At 43.2% G+C, this 22,629-nt stretch overlaps 2 protein-coding genes across 2 annotated transcripts in view; one reads left to right on the forward strand and one right to left on the reverse strand.

Moving 5' to 3' along the window:
* The window catches only part of dock2 (dedicator of cytokinesis 2), an 82,506-nt gene that overhangs the window by 22,341 nt on the left and 37,536 nt on the right, over positions 1-22,629 (reverse strand). Inside the window, exon 26 of the mRNA XM_079268465.1 lies at positions 18,542-18,637. Within this exon, the coding sequence (XP_079124591.1) occupies positions 18,542-18,637 (96 nt within the window). The remainder of the gene's footprint in view (positions 1-18,541; positions 18,638-22,629) is intronic.
* On the forward strand, positions 9,116-16,395 carry insyn2b (inhibitory synaptic factor family member 2B; the record flags this gene model as incomplete). The annotated part of the gene is made up of 3 exons (XM_079268732.1): positions 9,116-10,677; positions 12,706-12,780; positions 16,212-16,395. The coding sequence occupies 3 exons, from the start codon at positions 9,116-9,118 to the stop codon at positions 16,393-16,395; spliced, it is 1,821 nt and encodes a 606-aa protein (XP_079124858.1).

A 22,629-nucleotide genomic window follows, 5' to 3' on the forward strand; every position in this document is an offset into this window, starting at 1 on the left:
ATTGGGTCTACCACCATGCCAGGGTCAATGCCGACATGCACACACACACACACACACACACACACACACACACACACACACATGGGATTAGCCACCATTAAAGAGACAGAAATGGGGAAACAGACAGAGAGTGAAAGACAGAGAAGGTGGGGGAATTCAAATCAAAGTGACAGTACTTGGGAGGTGAGAGCTAAAGAGATAAAGGGTTGTGAAGGAACTGCAGTAGGGATAGAAAAAAACTGAGATAGAGATAAATCAGAGAAAGGCAGAAAGAGAGGCAGGGAGATAGAGGGAGAGAGGGGGGGAGGGAGGGAGAGAGAAAGAGAGAGAGAGAGAGAAAGGAGGGAGGATCACTGGGCATGCGAGGATCAGTAGCAACAGAATGAGATGGAGAGAGAGAGGAGAGAGAGAGGAGAGAGAGAGGACAGAGCGCTCCGGAGGACTAAAGGACTAGCAGAGATGAGAGCAACATCGAGAACCAGCATGTGGACTAAAGGGGAGGCTAAGAAAAGGTAAGTGACTGAGAACGCAACGGAAGACAGTTGTGAGGAAAGATTACAGTGTGTACAGTAAGTGTATGTGAGTGAACGCAAACAAGCCTGAACGGTTTTCTTTTTTGTGAAAGATGCTCTATTTTGACCATCTGTGGAATCTCTCCGGTCGCGTAGGTCGCAGCTATAATTCTTCATTCTCAAAGCAGCTCATTCAAGATTTAAGACACCGGTCAGAATTTGAAGGGATGTACTGGTGATTGTTTGGAAGCGAGCCACAGTGAGCCAACTGGAGTAATGGACCAAATCCTAAGGTTTAACTTGCCTCCCCCCCCAAAATCAAAAACAAAAACAAAATCCACAGTAACTGGCTTTGTTTGGGCGTCTTGTTTACTACAGACTCAGTAGCTTTGACAAAGGTGTGTACATATCTACTTCAGGAAGGCTGTTTATAGCAACAGTTTGTATGTAAGATCACAGCATCACAGTGTGAATGTATAAGTGTGTGTGTGTGTGTGTGTGGCAGGTGAGTAATCCTCCCCATCTGTCACAGTAGGATTTGCTGCATATGATTACGTCTGTGTGCCTTCATGTACTGTCTGTGCATCGTGCTTACTCTGTGTGTTTTACCATGCAACATCAGTTACAACGTTTGCTTATAAAAGGAGTCAAAATGCTTCTGTCAATGTGCAATGTGTGTGTGTCTGTGGATGAGGGTGTGTTTGTGTGTCTGTTGCCCGATTGCTGTTAAAAGCCTCTGAACCAATCGTGAGAACAGCTAGTGTAGCTTTAATATGGGATTATATTGCAATAACCCTTCTCTTATACACTAATGCTGCCCCTGTACATCTGCGTGTATATATATGTGTGTGTGTGTGTGTGTGTGTGTGTGTGTGTGTGTGAGGGAGGGAGAGAACAAGCAACTGTGTGCAGGATTCTACAAACGAGACAGTGTTGATAAATGTGACCCGTGTACTTTACGATTATATAACCTCATCAGTTAGTTAAGAACGTACCTTCAAATGAAAGTGTGTGCATATGCATGTGTGTTTGTGTAACGATATCAAACAGTCTTTCATTGGCAAAGACAAACACATGTCAAAGACAGAGTAAGGAAACATTCTCAGTCTCTCTTTTCTTTCAATTATTGATAGAAATGCCATAACGCTTCAATGTATAGGGAGCTTGTTGTGGGTTCGGGTTTATACATACAAAGTGCTTTTCTCTGACATACGCAGGAATTTGAGTCAGTACGATAACAGGATGGCGAGGAGAGAGGAGGAGAGATAGACTGGGGGTTAATGATGGAGATTGGAGGGGATGAGTGATATGGCAGAGGAGAGAAGGATAAGATGATAGAGGATAGAGAGAAGAGAGAGAAATGAAAGAGTGAAGATAGGTGAAAAGGACGGATAAAAAGACGACTCCAAAACAGACTATACAGTATCACAATCTATTAGCACACTGATAAGATGTGTGTGTGTGTGTGTGTGTTCCCCTGATGGCTTACAGGATCTAGTTTTCCACTTTATCGTGTTTATCTCTGATTATCACATATTTGTAGGCAGATCTCATAAATATTCAGTTTACATTGGTTTCCCGGCTCTGCTGCTCAGCAAACACACTCTCCTCTAGCCAACAACAAAACAAATGAATTAAGCCGGCAGATGGATTTGTCAATGGTACACCCTTCGTCTATATTTCACCCCTTTCCTTGTTACACCGGTTGTAAATACGACTGCACCATGAAACCAAACATAATTCTTTTTTTTCCCTCTGAGGGCTCTCTGAATGGAACACGACATCACTTTGAATCATGTCCTATTTTTTCCCTCGTAAACAAGCAAAAGAGGCAAAAAACTTTTAAGGAAAAAAAGATCAAGTTGGATTTTTTGAAAAATAGCCCAAAACAGGTATAAACACATCCTCAGTGAATGAATTCATATTTGTGGAAGTGCAAATGAAGATGAAAGTTTATATGCTGATATAAAATAGCCATTGATCTCTGGGTGTATCCCTTAACATTTTAAGATGCAATTCATGACACCTACGGAAGTTCATGCACGCTAGGTGCAACTGAAAAGGCTCAAACACCTAATTAAGTCAAATTAATATCATTGTTATTATTCCTCAGAGAAGCTAGTCTGCCTCACATGTCTAATGGAGAATAATAATCTAAATAAGACTAAATTCATTTTCTGCCTTTGTCTTATTGATGCATCACTGATTAAAACATGCATGCACGCACACACGCACACACACACGCACGCACACACACACACACACACACACACGGTGAAGTACACAGTTTTTGCAGAGGCAAGGACTGTTGGCTCACAACAACTTATAGCTTACAGGGGGTCTCTCGACACATGACGGCAAAACACAGAATCCTGGAATTCATTCATGTTCGGAGCAAAGTTAAATTCTCATAAGCAAATCAAAGATGGTGGACTAGATTGTAACGTAACTTTATCATGAACACACAGTACACAGTGTGCGTTAGGGCAGCTGTTTCCAAAGGCGGTGCCTTGAGGACAGGCCCTGGATGCCGCAAGATTTATCATACTGTTCATTTATGGTGCCTTTTTACAGTTTAAAAACTTTCAAAAGAGCTCATGACTGAGTAGCACAACATGCTTTCTGGCTCGGGAGATTCTCAGGAGCTCAGCAGATCAGAACAAACAGTGACGGTCAGAGCTAGCGATGATAAGATTTGACAGAACTCAAAGAAATGATGATACATCTCAGCCCTCAGGAGTAAAGTCAGACTGGCCACTACTTGGTTTAACAGACGGGTTCTGGCTGCTGTAGAACGAGGGACATCTATCATTGTCCGATGTGGTATTCCCAACATCATACGTGTGTGACGCGGCTCTCTCTTCTCAGGTACACATGAAGACAGAACAAGAAGCCGACTGTCAGTGGCGTCAAAACCTGCAGGTCGTGTTCTCTCTCTCCGGCCAACATGTTCTATTAAAACGCCTGCAACCTGTTTTTGTTTTGGTTTGTTAATCTGTCCTTGTAGGCTACATCCTATAAATAAGCTCAATTAAATTGAGTAAAAAAACCTTCAACATGTTCGCGTATGTAATTGTATTAATTGTTTATTTTAAGTTAAACATTGATCTGATATACTATTGCATTTGAACCTGTTGTACTGAGGGGTAGGGGACATTTTCAGCGTTCTAAAGGTTTGGGATCCATCGCTGTAGAGCACAGTCCTTTCTAATATTCTATTCATCATCAAATAATGTTTTGTGAGTGAGTGTTGAAAACCTACATTACATTCTGTGATTCCATGTTTCCATTGTTTGAACTAGCTGCCTTGAAGAGACACTTGAGTGTCTTACTATCAGCGAGGTGCACGCAATCTGCCCCAAACAATGCGAATGAGAACCAAACTTGGATTACGCAGGGTTGGCCGAGATACTTGGCTTTTGAGAGTTGAACATTCGCCTGCGTGGCTCTTTAGTTCAAATGCTGATTTAAAGTGCACTGTCCCTGAAAAATACAGTTGACCCCAATGACAATGCACAACAAAACAAACTGCAGCAAGCTGAGCAGGTTTCCGGGTTGTTTTGAGGATCATTACTGGATCCCTCCTTCTGTCTGAAGTGCAGTGATACATGTGAAACTGTACCATGGCACTTGAGAAAAGGTGAATCCAATTATGTAGACAAAAGAATAAAACATTTAAAATGTGCACACATACTGTATATCTGCAATGCAGCATGCAAATACCGGACATCTGCAGACATACCATATTCATTCACAAGCAGAAATGAAACCAATACTAGTATTTGCTACTGCTACTGACAGAAAATAGTCCCTTTCCATCAGTTCACTGTACTTATCACACACACACACACATGTAGAACATTACAGGTAAAACAGAAGCTGCCTTATATTTCTAAAGAGGATTATCAGTAATTCTGCTGGGTTTCCATTTGAACCATGTCCATTCAGGTGAAGCAGAACAGTCGTAGATTAGCCATCAATCAGATCAGAAGGAGTTGGAGAGAAGGTAATGTAACAGCTCACAGCCATAGTTGACTCCAGCTTCTTCCTACAATTATTCATTGAACAAATATCTGTGCATGTAAATATTTCAGATTTTGTGCTTTGATTCATATTATGGAAATATAAGATGTTGCAAGAACTCTTTTACACTTGTTCACATTGATTTGGTGAGTGCCCTCAAGAGTGGGACCTTGTTTGTTTTCAATTATTTTCACGAATATAATACTAATATAATTACATAATGATATAATGGAAAACAAAATCTTTTGTTGCTTTGAGCCCACACAGCAGAAAAAAAAAACTGACTACACTACCCGACATGCAGTGTGTGCCCCGTCTCTAAGGGCCAAAAAAGAGCTGCGTTTCTTCTGGTGGTGGGTGGGCGAGAGACAGTAAGTGAGAAAAGCAGTGTGATTACAGAGCAGTAAAGCGAGTCTCAGTCTCCCTAAAACACACACACACACACACACACACACACACAGGCAGCCCGTCAATCGGCAGTTGAAAAATGAGGCTCACCTTGAAACGACAGAGGACTAGACTCGCTGGAGCATTCAGTGCTCTGTTACCACTGCAAAGGCGTGGGTGCACACTCATTCACACACTCTCTCACACACACACACACACACACACACACACACACACACACACACACACACACACACACACACACACACACACACACACGCAAGGCCTCACTCAGACTGCCTGAATTGTAGACAATTCTTGAACAGGCCAAATCCACCAACTGGTAAATTAAACTCGTTGCATGTATAAACACATTTCATAAAAAGCTGCACCCTGTCAGGAAACTCCCGACTGGGTTTGTTTGTATGTGTGTGTGTGTGTGTGTGTGTGTGTGTGTGTGTGTGTGTGTGTGTGGTGGCAGATGCTCAAGCACACTTGCAGTGCGTATTGGTTACTGGCAAGCAGTGTGTGCAGCTTCCCACATCTTCCTCCCTTTTAATGTCTGTGTCTTCATGGCAACCTTCCCTCTCTGCCATGCTCCTGTCTTTATTATTTCACCAAACACTTTTGGAGATTTCAACATAAGAAAATGAGCCTCTTCCTCACACACATACTCACACTCACACTCACACTCACACACACACTCTCACACACACACACGCACACGCATCACTTTCATCTTGTCTGTGATCCTTCTCCTTCATCTGTTCTCTCCCCGTATCCCTCCACCACCTTTCTGCACTTCCCGGTGCTGCTGTCTCTCCCCCGTCCTCCACTTTTGTCGCCTCCCCTTCATCCCCCCCCCAGCCAACAGAGTCACCACCCATTCTCCTCCCAGCTCATTTTGCCCAGCCAGAGGTGGGATGTGGGCGAGAGTTTAAGATTAAATATAGAGACAGAGGGAGAGGGGAGAGGGAAACACACGGTGAATCAAAGACAGCATGACAGAAATGGAAAAGGGGCGGTGAGTGGAAAAAGTGAGACAACAAACACAGGTAACGATGAAAGCCGAAGGCGACAAGAGGAGAGTGGGATGTAGAGAGAGAGAGAGAGAGAGAGAGAGTGGTAGAATGATGAAGAGAGACAGGCGTGTGAATCAGAGAAACTGACTTCTGAGGATATGGTGCCACTTTCTGCCTGACAGCCTGGAGGTCAGGGGTGAGACTTGAGATGGTAGGCACACACACAAACATGCACTCTCACACACACATAGATAGGCAGTGACAGCAAAGAGGGAGAGAGTGAGAGAGAGCGCGAGAGAGAGAGAGAAAGTTTGTTGCAGCAGGTGCTCTAGTATTTGTTGTGGCTGCTGGTGAAAGACAAATGCTTGGAAATGAGCTGCAGTGAAATTACCTTCAATTGACTTCGTCTGAATCATCCCAAGGCAAACTGCTTGACAGCACACACAAACACTCAAACATGCACATCTGCAGTCCTCACGCTCTCCATCGCACACACAAACACTGGCTCTCTCATTCCGTCTTCCCCTCTCTCGCTTCAATTTCTTCTTGCACACAACACAATCCCTTTCTGGCTGCAGCCTACTTTGCAAATAGATTACACACACACACACACACACACCTGAAAGGATGTTGTGAACTCTGGGTCAAGACCCGTGTGGTCCACTCCAGGACCATTGGCAACCACTCATAAACAGTCTGGACTGTCATGTGTGACCCCTTGGCAATGTAGCAGTCCTTGAGCCAAGCACACTGTCAAGATATTCAAATAAATAGCAGCAATACATCACTGAAGTAGAAATCCTTTGATCGATAGCGTCTTGCGTAAAGCGCTGACGTTTCAAAGCTCTGCTGGCTGCACCACCGTGTCCCAGGAACTTTGTCATGAGCACTAACAACACAGTACTGTGTGACACTGTGTAGAACGTTTCATAAAGATACAGAGTGAGACAATTCTAAATGTAAACTGTTCCAAATTCTATAAAGCTGTCCATGGGCAGGCCCACCATCATAATAAACTGAATTCACTCAGTTTTAATAATTCATGACATTAAATGAAAACTGAAATTCCGAAGAGATTGACAAAATTAATTGCACTTGCTGTCAGGGAAGAAAAGGAATAAAAGGGCTAAAATGCCCATTTCTATTCTGCTCATGCATCAAAACAGCATGTGACAAATGGCTTAAACATGAGTTGAGGTCACACAGTCAGCAGTCATTCAGTACGAGTCTGCTCGTGAGAATGCATCTTGAACTGCTGGGCCACGACTGAAAGGCCCATTTCTAAAACCTCTGGAAACCATGAGCATGAATCCGACATCAGCCTTCGCTTTTGCGACAAGCCTCCGAATGGATTTTTTCTCTCTCAGTAATCTCATGCAATTTTAGTCTAATAGGTGAACACGGCCATATTTCATTTGTTTTGTAAAATAAACTACTGTTCCAACCTTGACCCCACAGCCAGGATCTGCTGTGATGTTGCACCAGCTGGCATAAAATAAGCCTTTTTCCTTTTCTCTGTGTGTGTGTGTGTGTGTGTGTGTGTGTGTGTGTGTGTGTGTGTCTCAGCTGCTTTATCGTCACACAATGACTGCAATGAAAGCACAACAATGTGGTGAACATAGGAGAAATTCAGTCTGCTGACTGATGTCTTTGTACCAGCCTAATTTCATGGACAAATGATCTTTTGTGAACAGTTCTTTTTGCCTAAACAGACATCTGCTGGAAATCATAAATATTCAGGGATCAACAGCATAGTGGCTGCCCGAGTTAGGCAGGGGTCTGATTTAAATGTAGGTGGATGTACATCACGTCTTCAATTGATGCTTGTATTTCGTGCAGAGACACTTTGAAGTCACAAAGCAATCACATAGGATTATAAACCACTGCTTCATCTTGTTTTGCTCTTAATAAAGTATAACTTGCATTTCCTAACTTGCAACCTCCATTTACTCTCTTATTTCATCTTTTTTTACTCCTTGATGTGTCCAGCCAATGTGGACTTCTGCCATGGCCCAGAAAAATCTGATATATTGCCCCAATTTTGTCAGCAAATCAAAGTGTCATCATGCAGGTATTCTGGGTCAATTCTCTTGTGATTTGAAGTGGTTCTAACTTCTAATTTCCCTCCCCTTCCAAATATTCCCAAAACGTTGACCTAAAATAATAATACAAAACCAGACGATGCTTTAGCTCGGCATTCAAATTCATTTTCCTGCCCAATACGCAATTAAATGAAAAGCAAAAGATGTATTAATACTGAGTTTCGGCAACATGACTGTCTTCCTCAATTAAACAATGTAGCAGAGTTTATCATTGCGCTGAACTCATTAGACAGATTTCCAAACTGCGTCCATGAGAGTTGTCGAGGGATGATGCATCATCAGCTTACATACTGCTGTGGGAGGCAAACATAACCTCATTTGAAATGCGTCCCGCTGTGTCATCACGTAATAAAAGACCACAACAACATCTGTGGTCCTAAATTATACGATTTCATGACATAGCTCCTTGGGGTGTGTGCAAATTGTGACTATAGAGATATAAACTATTACTCTTAAGATGTTTCTGTTCTCTCAAGAGAAACCGCTTGATGAGCTTCAGAGTTTTGCCTTTGTAACTCCCACCCACCTGCTGGTCTAATAAGAGGTTGATAGAGTTCTATCGATCTGGTCACTGTGTGCATTCGGTCGAGGTTGAAGCTTTTATATGGTGCTTTACGTGGCTAATGTCTGTGTCTTCTTGCCAGTCTGACATTTATTCCCCGTCTCCCTCCTTTCTTCTGTCGTTTCTCTCATTCATTGCCTCTCTCTTTTTCTCTTGCTCCAGAACGAACCCGCAATGCCCAGAGACTCCGTCCAACTCATCCTCTGCGGGCCATTGGTTAAAGACTGAGAAAAGCCTCGACTATGATGTCCAATCAGCAGTAGCTAATCGAGTAAGGAGGTCAATAATGGAAGGACATTGAGAGTTTAAAATCATATTGGATATTAAATTCCTGTCTCCAGCTTTCACATACAAACGCTCACAAACCCACTAATTCACTTGGGTAAACAAATGCTGGAAACATTCCGGGTTCTTTATTGGATATAGTCCTGCTGACGGTAGCGGATGTCTATGCTTGCCTGCATCGCGTTCAGCTCGTCTGGGGGCTGAGCCAACCTGCAGAGGATTATGGGCAGGAGGGTGGCTGATCCAACCAATCCAGTGCCTGCGCTGGGGGTTCCCTTGGCAGGGGGGCGATGGGGGCCGCTGTGCAGTGTCGGGGTGCAAACATCTCCCGGACTGCGGACTATCCCCTCCATCAAACGACACGGCAGCCAACCGACCAACACGCATCGGCCACTCACCATGGCAACAGACAAAACGACAGTGGAGACTGGGGGAGTTATCAGAAGTGACAGTCTGCCGGTGTCCAAGGAGAGATCTCAGAACGAGATCAATAGCCTGACACAGGATGACATGGGGTCACAGGGGTCAGGCAGTGGAGTTTACTGCCATATCAAAACTATAAACCCCAAGGACACAAGAGATAAAAGGCCAGCTAGGTATACAAATGGCAGTGTGGTGGCCTCTGATGCGGTGGGAGGGGTTTGCACGGAGGCCACAGAAGGTAAGGAGCCGGCCAGAGAGAGGAGGAGGGTGCAGTCCCTGCGAGGGGAGGGCCATCGCTCGGTATTAAAGACCGGGAGTGCTTGTACGACCGTGCACGCCACCCCACCGCGGCCCTGTCGAGTGACGCCGACTTCCTCACCCAGTCTTTGTGGGACATGTGGGAGGAGACGATCACAGATTACACCGTGCACAGGCGCATGTCGCAGGAAGGCTGTCAATCAAATAACAGCCAGCCAGACTTTACCTAATCCGCCACGGAAACCCAACCAGTCAAGAAAAGAATCTGCTCCGGACTCTCAGCATTGCACCAAAAACACAGATACGGCAAACACCTCCACGTACGCATCAGTAAAGACCTCTCAAACACCACAGCTGTCACACACTATACCAAAAACACACAGCTCCCATTCCAACCACACATCACACACCCAGAACAAAACAACAGAGTCAAAGCGGCAGACAAGGCCACATTCTGCAGACTTCACTTATCACAAGGACTCAGCCACGCAAACAACAGACACACAAATGCACAACCACACAGACAGGACCACAGCTACCACGCATACACAGCGACCGCACACCCCATCTGCAGAAGCAATGGAGCCACATTTGACTGACAAACGCAAGTATGACTCGGCTAATATCCAGCACGCTGATGAACACAGACACCAACACACATCAGTCCGTATCACTTCTAAACATGCAGCTCCTTCCCTTCACAGTGACTTAAAATCTACTGACACTCCAGCTCTCCCGCCAAAAAACTCTCCGAAACCCGATCGTTCCAAACCGGCCACACCTGTAGCGCAAACCAAAAACACTCAGGAGACCACAAACACACCGAAACAAACACCCTCAGAACGGATCAAATTCAAGGACTACGCAAAACAGAAGAGCAAATCAATCGACGTCGACGACACTCTGCCTTGCAAGACTCATATAAAAGCACAATGTAATGGAGCCCCAGGAGGGTTGTTGGTTGCACCCGCAGGGAGCGCACCGCGCGGGCTGGAGAGGCAGCTGCAGAGTGTGGAGGACAACCTACAGTCCAATCAGGAGAAGATCAAAGTGCTTCTCAACGTCATTCAAGACCTGGAGAAGAGCAAGGCCCTCAGCGAAGGGTGAGAGAGGGTCGTAGACGGGGGAGACAGCAGGAATGAAAAAATAACAAATGGAGGGTGTTGTGTGATATGAGACAGAACTAGAGGGTTAGACACCGAGACAGAGAGAGAAAAGAGGGAGGCGTGAAGATAAGGATGAAAACAGAGATAAGAGATGGAGAAAAAACAAGAAGCAGAGATATTCATTGCAATAGCAAGTGCTTCAGCTGGAGTGTGAGAGTGAGAAGAAGGGAGTATATTTGAGTTTTATGGCAATATATACTGACAGGCTTTCAAGTCTGTGTAATAGATTTTAAATGTCAGGCCAGTGGATAACTGCTGCATGTGTTAGTGTGTGTGTTAGAGATTTAATCCGGCAGGGATACATATATATGATACCTGCCAGCCTGGAGTCAATGCCAGTAGATCCTTCCTCTGTTCCTTCACCTTAAAGGGCATGGACTCCCCATAGTAACAGTGTCCCTAAGAGATGTCTTAGCTGCCCACCAAAGCAAACTAATCAGTTCTTTCTTTCTCTCTTCAGCTAATTATTTGATTCTTAAATTCTAGTCTCCTGATGCACATCCATTGTTTCTCTCCTCTCCATGAATCCCTTCATTTCAATCAACGGCATCCTCTTTCTCCGAGACTCTTCAACCCGCTTCAAGCTATTCATCCCTTTCTCCGCCTCCGCTTTCACACCTCCATGATTAATTAATACCTTTTTCCTTCTTCCTCCTTATTTCTTTCTGCACCTCCACATGTGAATCATGCCTCTAACAACTAAATCAGTCCATATCCCCTCTCACCATTTTGTGATCTTCCGCCTTCTCTCTGCTCCGACAGCCTGTCCATCACTCTCCCCTGCTGTCATGTGTTAGCTGTCACTCTGTTTGTTTCCATCGATCCCAACTCTTTGCCTCCTCTTCCTCCTCCTCAACATTTCACCTTTACTGTCAGTAATTCTTCTCCTGAAGTTTACATTAGATGTATTTCTCCCATCCTAACTCATAACCACTCTCTACCACCTCCTTCCAAATCACTCATGCCCTTTGGTTGTTGTAAGTGGGCCGCTGTGATAAAAATGTCGGCTGAGCTAAGAGGCTGTCGCTGTGCTCAGCTCCTCGTTTTCGTTTTTCTCCCGAAGCAAATAGTTGTCTTCTCTTGTGCTATTTGTCATTGATAAAGACTGGTGGGGGAGAACAAATTATGCCAGTCACACGGTCTCCCTCCATGTAATTAAAATGTCTATTTTCAACATAAATCAGCTACTCTCTCATCTGAACAGTTCAGTGAAAGGGGCAGACAAACTATCTTGGCAAAATAAAGTGTTCAAATTAAACAGCAGTCAGCATGAACCTGTCAGATGTTTTTATCAGACTTTTTTTTCCAAAACGTCTTCGTTCTCAGGCTCCGTAGTCTTGTGCAACCTTGACAACATTTGCACGTGTAATCATGTACCGGTATTAATAAAAGACACAAAGATAATGTTCATTGAACACTATGCTTATGATATTTGTGGCTTGTGAATTGTAAGTCGATTTGGATAAAAGCGTCTGCTAAATGACTGTAATGTAATGTAATGTAATGTAATGTAATGTAATGTTGGGCTCCCAACTAAACCCACCTGCACAGTCACTGCACACAGTGCTTGGTGCTTATTTTCACCTGCCTGGAATACCAAACAGGTCCCCCACCAAAACTATTCAGGTGTCCTGTTGTAGTACATCGCGTGCACTAAACATCTTTTGACAAGCTCCAGAGAACACACCTGATGTTGCTGCATTAAGTATGTGGAGGGACCGATACAAATTGTGACACCGGCAGTCAAGAGAGCGAGACTATTTCCAGTAAAGAAAAGCAAGGCCTGTTGTTACTGCAAAAACAATCGATTGCTAGATTCTTCCTTTTCAAAGATGTCAAATTGAACACTTAACAAAAAGGTATTTGTGACATCAGATGTGTCGGTGCCGTCTAGATGTACAAGTCTGTTGAATTCAACTTCTTCTGCAAGCGTGTGCGAATGTTTTACATCTGTTTTTTCTGCAGTCGCAGCTCATACAGAACTGGTCAGGACATTAACGACTGCCCGACCTGCCAAAAGACAGCCTGCATCATCTACAGGTAACCTGATCAAGATAATGAGCTTACTGCATTACATAACCCAACAATGACAACTCATTCTTTCCTGCAGCGGAATAAACAGACGTGAAACTTCTCCTTGACAACTATATGGCGTTTGTAGACTTGGAAATGTTGCATTTCACGTTGTTTTTCTCACAGCTTTTCCACGTTTTTTCACTGATTCAGCACATCTTTCTTTGTCATTTTATTTTTCATTTGCCTTTCTTCCTGGTACCCTGCTGTCTCTGCCTTCCCCCCCCCACTCTGATAATTGTGCTACTCATACAATATATTCCTATTATACGAAAAATGCGAGACTATGAGTGATCCGCCTCATAAATATTGAAAGAGATTAGACGAGGATGCTCTCTCCAGGAAAGTTATTTACACAAAAAAGAATATTCTGTGCAAACAAGCAAACTAATTCAGCACCTAAATGATGTGTCTTTCCCGTCCCAGTCGTCCCTCCGGTGTGTGACCTAAAGAAGTAATTGCATTCTTAGATTCTCTGCATTTTACAGAGCCGCAACCTCACAATCTGATTCCACATACTGTAGTTTAATCCTCCCATCACCTCATCCCATCCCTCTCTTATTCTAATCATGTCATGCCTGCTTAAGCGCTCTTTTTTTCATCTCTAACTTTCAATCAAACTGGTTTCCGCTGGACATTCTTGCCTCATTCCATCTGTCAAATGTCAAAGCTATAAACGCCTGAGCCCCACTCCCGCCCAATCAGGACTCTGCTCTGTATGTGCACTGCGCCTCACACAAGCTTTTTTAACATATACAGTAGCTCCATGGAGAACACAGAAACATGAAAGGAAAATATTGACTTGCTGTAACTGGACTAATCCGGCATTAAAACCTCCTTTTAGTCCAAAAACCTTTGTGTGGGCACGTATCAGACCCAAGCTATGCGTAAAGCTAAATCTGCTTGTTTACAATCATAAATATAGATAAATCTCTCTTGCAGGCCACAGGGGATGAAGACACATTTTACAAGGCCTTTATCTCTGCAGTTCTCTCGAACCCACATGCATCCCTCCTGTATTTTCATTTTCCATAACTTTTGTTGTTGGCTCTTCACACACTTCTCGGACTCACTCTTCCTCCGATTCTCTCCTCCCCTTGATCTGAATTAACACAGCAGGATCCTCGGCCAAGTAATAATGAACTCCAAGGGGAAATGACTGCCGCATGGTAACATGCTATTCCATCCATAAATCCATACAGATGGGAATGAACACGCACAAATTTCCCCTACTTTACACAGTCATTATGCCAGTACATACAAACAAAGATGAACTTGCATTACAACTAAAAGTGCTCACAAAAAGCATTATTCTGGTAATTCTTAAAATAGTCTGCTCTTCAAGATGTATTTCCTCACATGAATATGATGGAGCTGAATTTTGAAAAAGCAACAAGACGCAGAGAAAAAAGTTTCCAAAAAGCATCAAAGCTCTGAATATGTATGTATAGTATAGATATTTAAGATGAGACAGATAGATTCTTAGGGGCGTGGGGCTTCCCTCATCTGAAGAGTGTGTTGCTGCTTGCTACTCGTAACATTATCATCCAATTCAGAGATTTTCTTTCCGGCGCCACTTTCCCTTCATTCATTTTGCACACATGCAAATATAATCATGCATACACACATGCTAATTAATCCAACGATAAGCGGAATCAGCTTTTATTGGGAACGTCTGTGCAAGCTTTTCATATGCATACTTGCATGCACACACTCGTACGAAGAAATGGATGTACTTCACGCTATTTGAAAGACATTAAGGACTTAGATAGATATCTCCTCGGTAATCATATTTCTCATATCTTGGTATAAGTTTCTTACAAAAATAATTACACATATTACATAAGCAGAAAATAGTTTCAGCGGCCCATTGTGACAAAAACACAAAAGTCAGACGCTCCATTTGTTTGATTGGACGGCCTTATCAAACCCACAGAGAGGATTCTGGGTAAAGAGGATGGCAGATAGGGGAAGAGAGACACACAAGCAGAAGATGAATTACTTGTGGGAGTGTAACATCCATCTTAATGAATTGTGGTAAAAAAAAAATTGGTTTTGATGTGGGCTGGCTGTCCGAAGATGTGTTGCCATCGTCTGTTCTTATTAATCTATATGCTGTGAGACAAGGAGAGAAACTTTTGACAGCCCCTCTGTTTTTCTCCCAAAGCTTAAACAGCTCAAACACACAGAGAGAGATATGTCTGCCCATATACACACCTAGAGTAACACTTCTACAGTTATTCTTCACACACACACACACACACACACAGCTAATATGTAAGAGAGATAACATGCAAAACCTAAACCTTAACCCTGTCAATTACATGACTAACGGTCACCCTCACTTAAACTAAAAAGCAGAGGATAAAACATTTAACAGGTTTTCACAAGGCAAGAAACAACAATAACACACAGTCACGCACAAAGTTGTGAAGACGCGGAAGATGACAGCTTGCACAGCGAACTCAGGGCAGCAGCTTTTCCCATTGTGTCGCAATCCCATGGAAAATAGTGAGAGAGGTAGAGACAGGCATAGAGAGGATTGAAAGAGAGGGAGGTTGCAACCCAGTGAAGTGGGTGGGTAAAGAGAGACCCAACAAAGAAAAGTCCTCCGCTCTAAAACATCAATTGAGTCAATGTGGGACAGGTGTACCACTTTATCTTTCCTTATACATATGTTGTGTGTGTGTGTGTGTGTAGTAATACAGCAGTACATCTCCTTTATCATTTATTCATGGCAGCCATCTCCTTTCCTCTATGCCCATCGGAGCTTTTACCTTCTACTTTATTCACTCGTTCCCTCACTCCCTCCATCCCTGCACTCCTTCTCAGGGAGCCGAGACCTTTCTGCACTCCTCCTCTTCTCGTCTCTGGTGGCACTCATCCTCTCCTCCTTTACCTCCCTCTTTGTTTCTCTCCTGTATGACCTGCTCTGCCCTGTTTTAGTAAAGCTTGCCTTTCGTTCCTGCATCCATCCCTCCGTCAGCTTCTTTCCTCTCTCCTTATAAAAGTCCCTGCATGTTTCCTTTTCTCCCTCGCTCAGCCATGGGCTTGTTGTGGTCGATGCACACGTTGGGCGCCAGGGGAGCACATATGTGTTTGTACAGCCTGTGTGTGTGATGTGTGTGATGTGTGTGTGTTGGGATGTTAGATGAGGGGAGGGTGGGTTGTTGTCTCTTCTGTCGTTGCCTCATCATGTGGCTCATTCTAATCTCTCTTTCTGCACAGTAAACTTCTAACTGTAGTCACATCCCTCTCTCCCTTATCTCTGAAACAATGAGCTGTATTAATAAATGTCACTCGATTTGACACGACCCAAACCTCTAAGTTGTGCTCCCGCTGCCTCTCCCTTATCCTTAGCGTCCCCTTCAACTGCCCTCTCTCTCTTTCCGCTCCAGCGTAGAGCATGATTTCCGACAGCAGGAGGGACGTTTCCAGGGGGTGATGGAGGCCTTGGAGGCGGAGTACGATGTGCCTGCACCCACTCTGACCAAGCCCACGCCGGCCCCTTCCTCCTCCAGTCGGCCCAGCACCAAGGCCCGTGTAAAGAAACTCCGCAAGAAGTGCTTCTGGTGGCTGTAAGATCTAGAAAAACAACAACCTTTCTCGCTGTATGGCATATGGGTGGTGATTGTGCTTTAGGAGACCACAGGCCCCTAGGTTTTGAAATAAAGTATCTCTCTCATGGGCCTGTTAGTGTGTAGTGTGTTTAAGTGTCATTAAATCAGTGGTGGCATCTGGTGCATCCCTGTAAATGGCACTTCTTCCACAGCAATCCATCCTCATCTTTGAAAATATACACCAGGTAACCAAGTAGAGAGAAAAGAAATGCACTAAAGATGGAAAAAAGGACCAAAGGAGCTGCTGAACCTTCCTTTCTGATATATCTCAGAGGAATATTGAGAACAAGATCACCATGAATTTATCTCTGCGGGAAAACAGACTTCAGCGGCGAATTTGTGATTCACTTTTGACTGTGAGGATACCATTTTCCCATACCAATGCTGCAACAGAGAGATGAAGCATTGCCACTTTGGACGACAGACAGGCGTATTGTTTTTGTCACTTGGCTGAGTGGCTGTCTAGACAGACGTATGGACGGATTGAAGCCAAGATGGATTCACGCTACAGCTGGGAATGAATCCTCCCAACAATTTTGGCTAAATCACAGCCAGAGGAATCAGAGCAATCCTGAAAATCCTAGCAACTTAACAACCAATCGGAATACTGTGTCTTTGGACGGCTTGACAAGCTAAATTTGAATGTAGCAACAACTGAAGAGCTGAAGAGGATACGAGTGGAAAATAAACTGATGAGCTCTCTGGAAACAAAGAAACAGCTCGCTGGAAGGATATCAGGGTTTTGGAGAGCAGTGGAGAGTGTTAAGACTGTGTAGAGAATACATTAAGAGACAATGTGATAGGCAGCTGATCACGGACTGACAAGCCGTGTCAGATGATTAAAAATTGTGTCATCATTGTCTGGCAGATTGATTCTCTCCTTCATTACCATTCAAATCAGGAGTGTTGTGATGTAAACTCAATCTAGTTTCAAAGATTTCCAAGCACACGTGCATACAAACACATGTACAAATGGCATATACACTTATAGGTACGAACACACACGTACAGTAAAGTCACTGAAACACAAAGAAGTACTCCACACACACACACACACACACACACACACACACACAGAGTATATACACCTGTAAACCAATGCAGGGGTACACCAGTTATCACTCCACAGCTCGTGATTGGCCTGTGTTCATGTTTCAACATTGTATCAATCGTTGTAAAGCCGAAGCTAATGAGGCCCCGATACATTCAGTGCACATTTGAAACTAGCTGATGATGTCTGGAGTCTTTCTAAAGTTCACACTGCACAAATTGTGCAGAGGAATTCTCTGTTGTTGTGCAACATATGGAAAGGCCTACATCATCATTTTCATGTAATCTGGCACCCACTCACTGTGACTGTCTGCAGTTCCACAGTCAGCACAACAAACATCACCGTGTTCACATTTAATACAACGTAAGTAATCATTTCCCTATCTATGTAGCATTCAGGGCACACTGCCACTGCTAGCTGCTTCATTAAGCTACAATAGAGAAACAAAAAATGATGTTAAAAACAAACGCAACACATCTTACCAAAATGTACAAAAGAAAAATCTGTATATTTTGTCAGGTGAAGGTACGTTATCCCATTTCTACAATTTGTAGAATAATACGGTGTTTTATATTGACAGACATCGACTTTTATCAGAAATTCTGATTGAGTCTATCCCTGTTGCAAACACACACCCACATCATTATTTTGCACATAAAAACACATTATTTGCACAAAGCTTACTGCACAGCAGCTCCACTGATCTCAGAAGGAGCTGCTTCAGCTGCTTCTGGCTGACAAGTTGCCACCAATTAGAATCCTGGATGACACCACACTCACTAATTATCCAAAACAGTGTGTGAGCTGATGCCCCTATCTTCCTGATCTTCCTCTTGTATGTGCAATAAAAGTGTGTATTATAAACAATATGTGCTGGTGTTGGCATACGTTGTGTTTCAGAAAGACTTTGCAGAGCAGACAAGAGTGGATCCGGGGTTGGCTTTTCTACAAATCCACTTTAAACACCAGAGACAAAGACAAGACAGAAGGTTGCGCAATGCTTGACTCATGGAAAGACAGGCATATATGACACTCGTGCAAAGTCGCATGCACTTACGATTAGAGCATGCTCACGACCCATTGTGATGACTGTCCGGTTGATGATCCTCAACAGAGACACCACGATGTCCTGGATATGTTGAAATGTTTCACCCTAAAACGATAGACAGAGAGCAGAGTAAGAGAAAGAGAATGTCACAGAAGGATGGAGCGAAAAAATAGAAAGATGAACAAAAGACTGTTAGATTTTCTCAGGTTTAAACGCACACGAAAACACACACACACACACACACACAGATGCAGAACAGGATCCGGTCCTGTTCATCAGCATCCACTCAGGCATAACGCTGGCGCTGCTCTGACAAACATCTCAGAACATTGAGATTTGGAGATTCTTCAGATTTCTTTTTTGTGTGCAGACCTGCTTTCGTACTATCTTTCCCTTTGAAGCCTCTTTTCTGTCATCTTTCTTTTTCTCCATCTGGCCAGAGGCAAACAAGGGGAATCTAACAGTCTGTGTTCAAAACCAGTTACTGTTTCAAACAGTTTAAATGTCATGAAATATAATACATATAATATAGAAACCTTTCTTGTCTTACTGTGTAAAACTTAAGAGTAGAAGATAAAGATACATCTTCTGTCACGGTATATGTCATTTTATAGCATCATAATATTTTCTGATCATTTAATTGAGAACTACATGTAAGTAAGCAGTGGTGATATTGAAACATTTAAATCTTGTGAAATCTTACATCAAATATGTCATAAACACATTGATAAACAATATCAATAGATGAGAATATAATGTGGGGATCACTAAAGGTGCTTTAAGAAACACAAAAACATATCTTTGAATCTCTTCATTTTGGTGAGCAATATTATCGAGATGTATTACTCTGCTGTACTTCAACATTTTCAGCAACCATTCATCTGTATTACTTTTACATTGCACATGCAGAAGCCTGTCAATACACGATAAAAGAAAAGCCTTTAATGGTACAACATCGCAGACATTGTGCGAGTTAATAAGGCAACACAAGCAACGCAATTGTTTGATGACCTGTGAGGACTGCAAGTTCAGAGAAATTAGGTCTGACTCATGACACAGAAAAAGCACAAAGTTCTTTCTCAAAAAGCATCTGTGTCCATGTGCATACGACCACACATACACACACGCACACACACACACACACGCACACACACACACACACACACACACACACACACACACACACACACACACACACACTGCTACAGGGAACCGCTCAATGGAAGCTGACTCAGACTTGCCTGGAGGTAACTCTCTATTGAAGCATCTGCTGCATCCAAACACACCTTAGCAAAAATGCTACAGGGTGCATCTGTGTGCAACATTGTGAGCATAATCTGACCTAAATTTGTGTGTGTGTGTGTGTGTGTGTGTACTTACGTGTTCTTGTCTGATCAGTAAAGCATAAAAGCAAAGACTGAAGGTCTGAAAAAAACAGTATTAAAAAAAGACTCAAGTTTAAAGTTTGAAGCACTCTCTCTTTTGCGCGTGTGTGCATGTTGGTGTGCATGTTGGTGTGTACGTGGATTTGTGTGCTGGCCGAATGGCAAATGATTTGAAAGATGTAAATCAGGTATAGGCAAGATTAAACCAGATTGAATGCACCGACTCACAGCCACAGGCCACAGAGATAAACAACTGTACAGTTGTGTGTGTGTGTGTGTGTGTGTGTCATCTTATATACCATTTCCATCTCAGGCTACCTCAAACTCTCACACACACACACACACACACACACACACACACACTCATGTAGAGAGGTTGAGGCGCAGCTGTTGATCCTAAATAAGACTACGATTAAGAATAGACAGCGGAGGAAAGCAACTAAAAATCATGCACAAAAGAAAGGGAACTGCCAAAATCTGCCTCGAACATTTCAATACGCCTGCCATATGTCCACTCTGTCAACGCAGCAATACACATTTCCAAAATGCTATTTGGTTTCGGCTGATTTGAAGTCGTCTGGCTACACTATGTCTTGTGAGGTACATATGCAGCTAGTATAAACAGCCAGTAGTGGGATTGGTAGCTAAATATGTGTACAAGTTAAAGTTATGGCAGGTTCCACTTGCAGTCCAGCACTTGTTGCACACACGTGGCCGGGTTGTGTGTGGGTATTTTGGTTTCCTGGAAAGTTTTTCAGACAGTTGCCTCAGAGCAGGAAGACGAGAGGTGAGCCACGATGCTGTTCATATATTCCAAACTGAAGCCAGACTGGTTTGTCATCTCTACTGACGACGTGATGTGAAAAAGAAAACATTGTCTCGGGGATAGAGGAAAGAAAAAAGCGAGAGAGCCTTGGTAGTCATGTGTTCCTGTCTGACTGTTAGCATCGTCTCTTTATCACACGCACACGCGCACGTTACTTATAAATTCAACACAAACTCTCCCACAGACATGAGCATCTGTCTATTGCGGAATCATCGCTTCCATCTCTGTTTCCCTTTCTTCATCTCTCTCCAGTGTGGAGACATCTGTGGTGTGACGACTTAATCAGGTACCACCCAGAGCGAGGAAGAGAGCGATGAAGAGACGGATGACAAACGAAGGAGAGAAGATGCAGAAAATGAGAGATGGAGGGCAAGGAGGTGACACAGTCTGTCATCACCTCTTCCTCCTCTATTTGCTGTCTTTCCCGTTCCAATTTCATCATCTCTACAGCTCCCTGTTGTCTTGTAAAATCCCTCCATGTTATTGTCTGTGACATCAACACATTTACCTCCATCTGTTGAGTTGTTAACTCTCTGTCTTGCTCCTGTTTTCCATCCTCCCTGCATGGCTATGATCAGTTTTAATTTCTCTGGCCTTTACTTTAACAACAAAAAAAACACACATCTGCCATTCCATGGCTCAGAACTTAGATTGTACTCCTCTTGATGTGATAGAGGTCCACAGAGCCTGAAAGCAACTTGATCCTAACAAATCATGAAGTCCTGTCAAGCTTGATCCTCACTTTTACAAGTTAGCTGTAGACTTTAGAGCAGAAGCTCTGACTGTTATTTGGGATTTTATTAATCTTCATCAATACAACCATGAGATTCCTAACATATGGAAATCTGCCTCTGCTCTCCCTTTGCTGAAAGGGGGGGGGGATCCCTCAGTTGTTAATAACTGCAGCCCTATCTATGTGTTTTAGCTGGTTAGTTAATGAACAACCTAAAGAATTCTTAGACGCAAATGGTTTTCAATCACAATCAGTCACATCAGTCAGGCTTTAGAAAACCACACAGCACAACATCCTATCAATCCGTGTGTGCGTAATCAGATTTGTAAACGTCAAAAGAAATCTCTAAATTCGTATTCAGATGTGGAAGTGGATTGAGATATGTAAATGAGTAGACAAAACTGCAAATGCGTACCCAGATATCATTGCCTGAAAAGTACTGGAAATACAGAGAAGTCATCAGTTACAACTCAGCGGGCCTATCAATGTTCACATGTGAATTTTACTATCCTTCTGTGGTTGAGACATGTAAATGTGTGTGTACATATATACCGGTACATACGATACAGTACATGTATATATGCTATGCTACCGCCTGCTTTCGTTTTTTTATACCTTAACCGACACAAATCCGTCTCATCATATTTACTCCACAACATTTATTACTCCTCTCTCTGCTCTTGTAGTTTCTCCTCTCTTGGCTCATGCTTCAACAGTGATAGCCATCGAGCTGAAGAGGGCCACACCTTCACTTAAAAGCACGTTTTCAACAACTTTACTTTCCTCTTTCGGAGACTGGTTGCACTGGGGTGGCACAGAGATGCTAAAAAGATAAAGGATATGTTTTCTAATTCATGGAATAGATCATTTTTTAAATTTGAACACTTTCCCAATAACTAGAAACGTGTACTCAGTAGAGCGTCGACCTCCACCAGGTGTTTCTGCAAGGACCACTGCAGTAAAGTTCATTAAACACATGATTACGCCCGGGGGAGATACAAATGCTTTGTAAGAAGGAGGTATTGTGACCTGTTTATACTTTTATGTATGCAGATTGTGTCGAGATAAAACTGGTGTGTTTTCTGCTTGCTCCTGGCACTTGAGTTGCTCCTCAAATGACCACTTCGGGTCATTTGATGATATCCATGGAAAC

The sequence above is a fragment of the Melanostigma gelatinosum genome, assembly GCF_949748355.1.
Source record: "Melanostigma gelatinosum genome assembly, chromosome: 5".
Taxonomy (NCBI): domain Eukaryota; kingdom Metazoa; phylum Chordata; class Actinopteri; order Perciformes; family Zoarcidae; genus Melanostigma; species Melanostigma gelatinosum.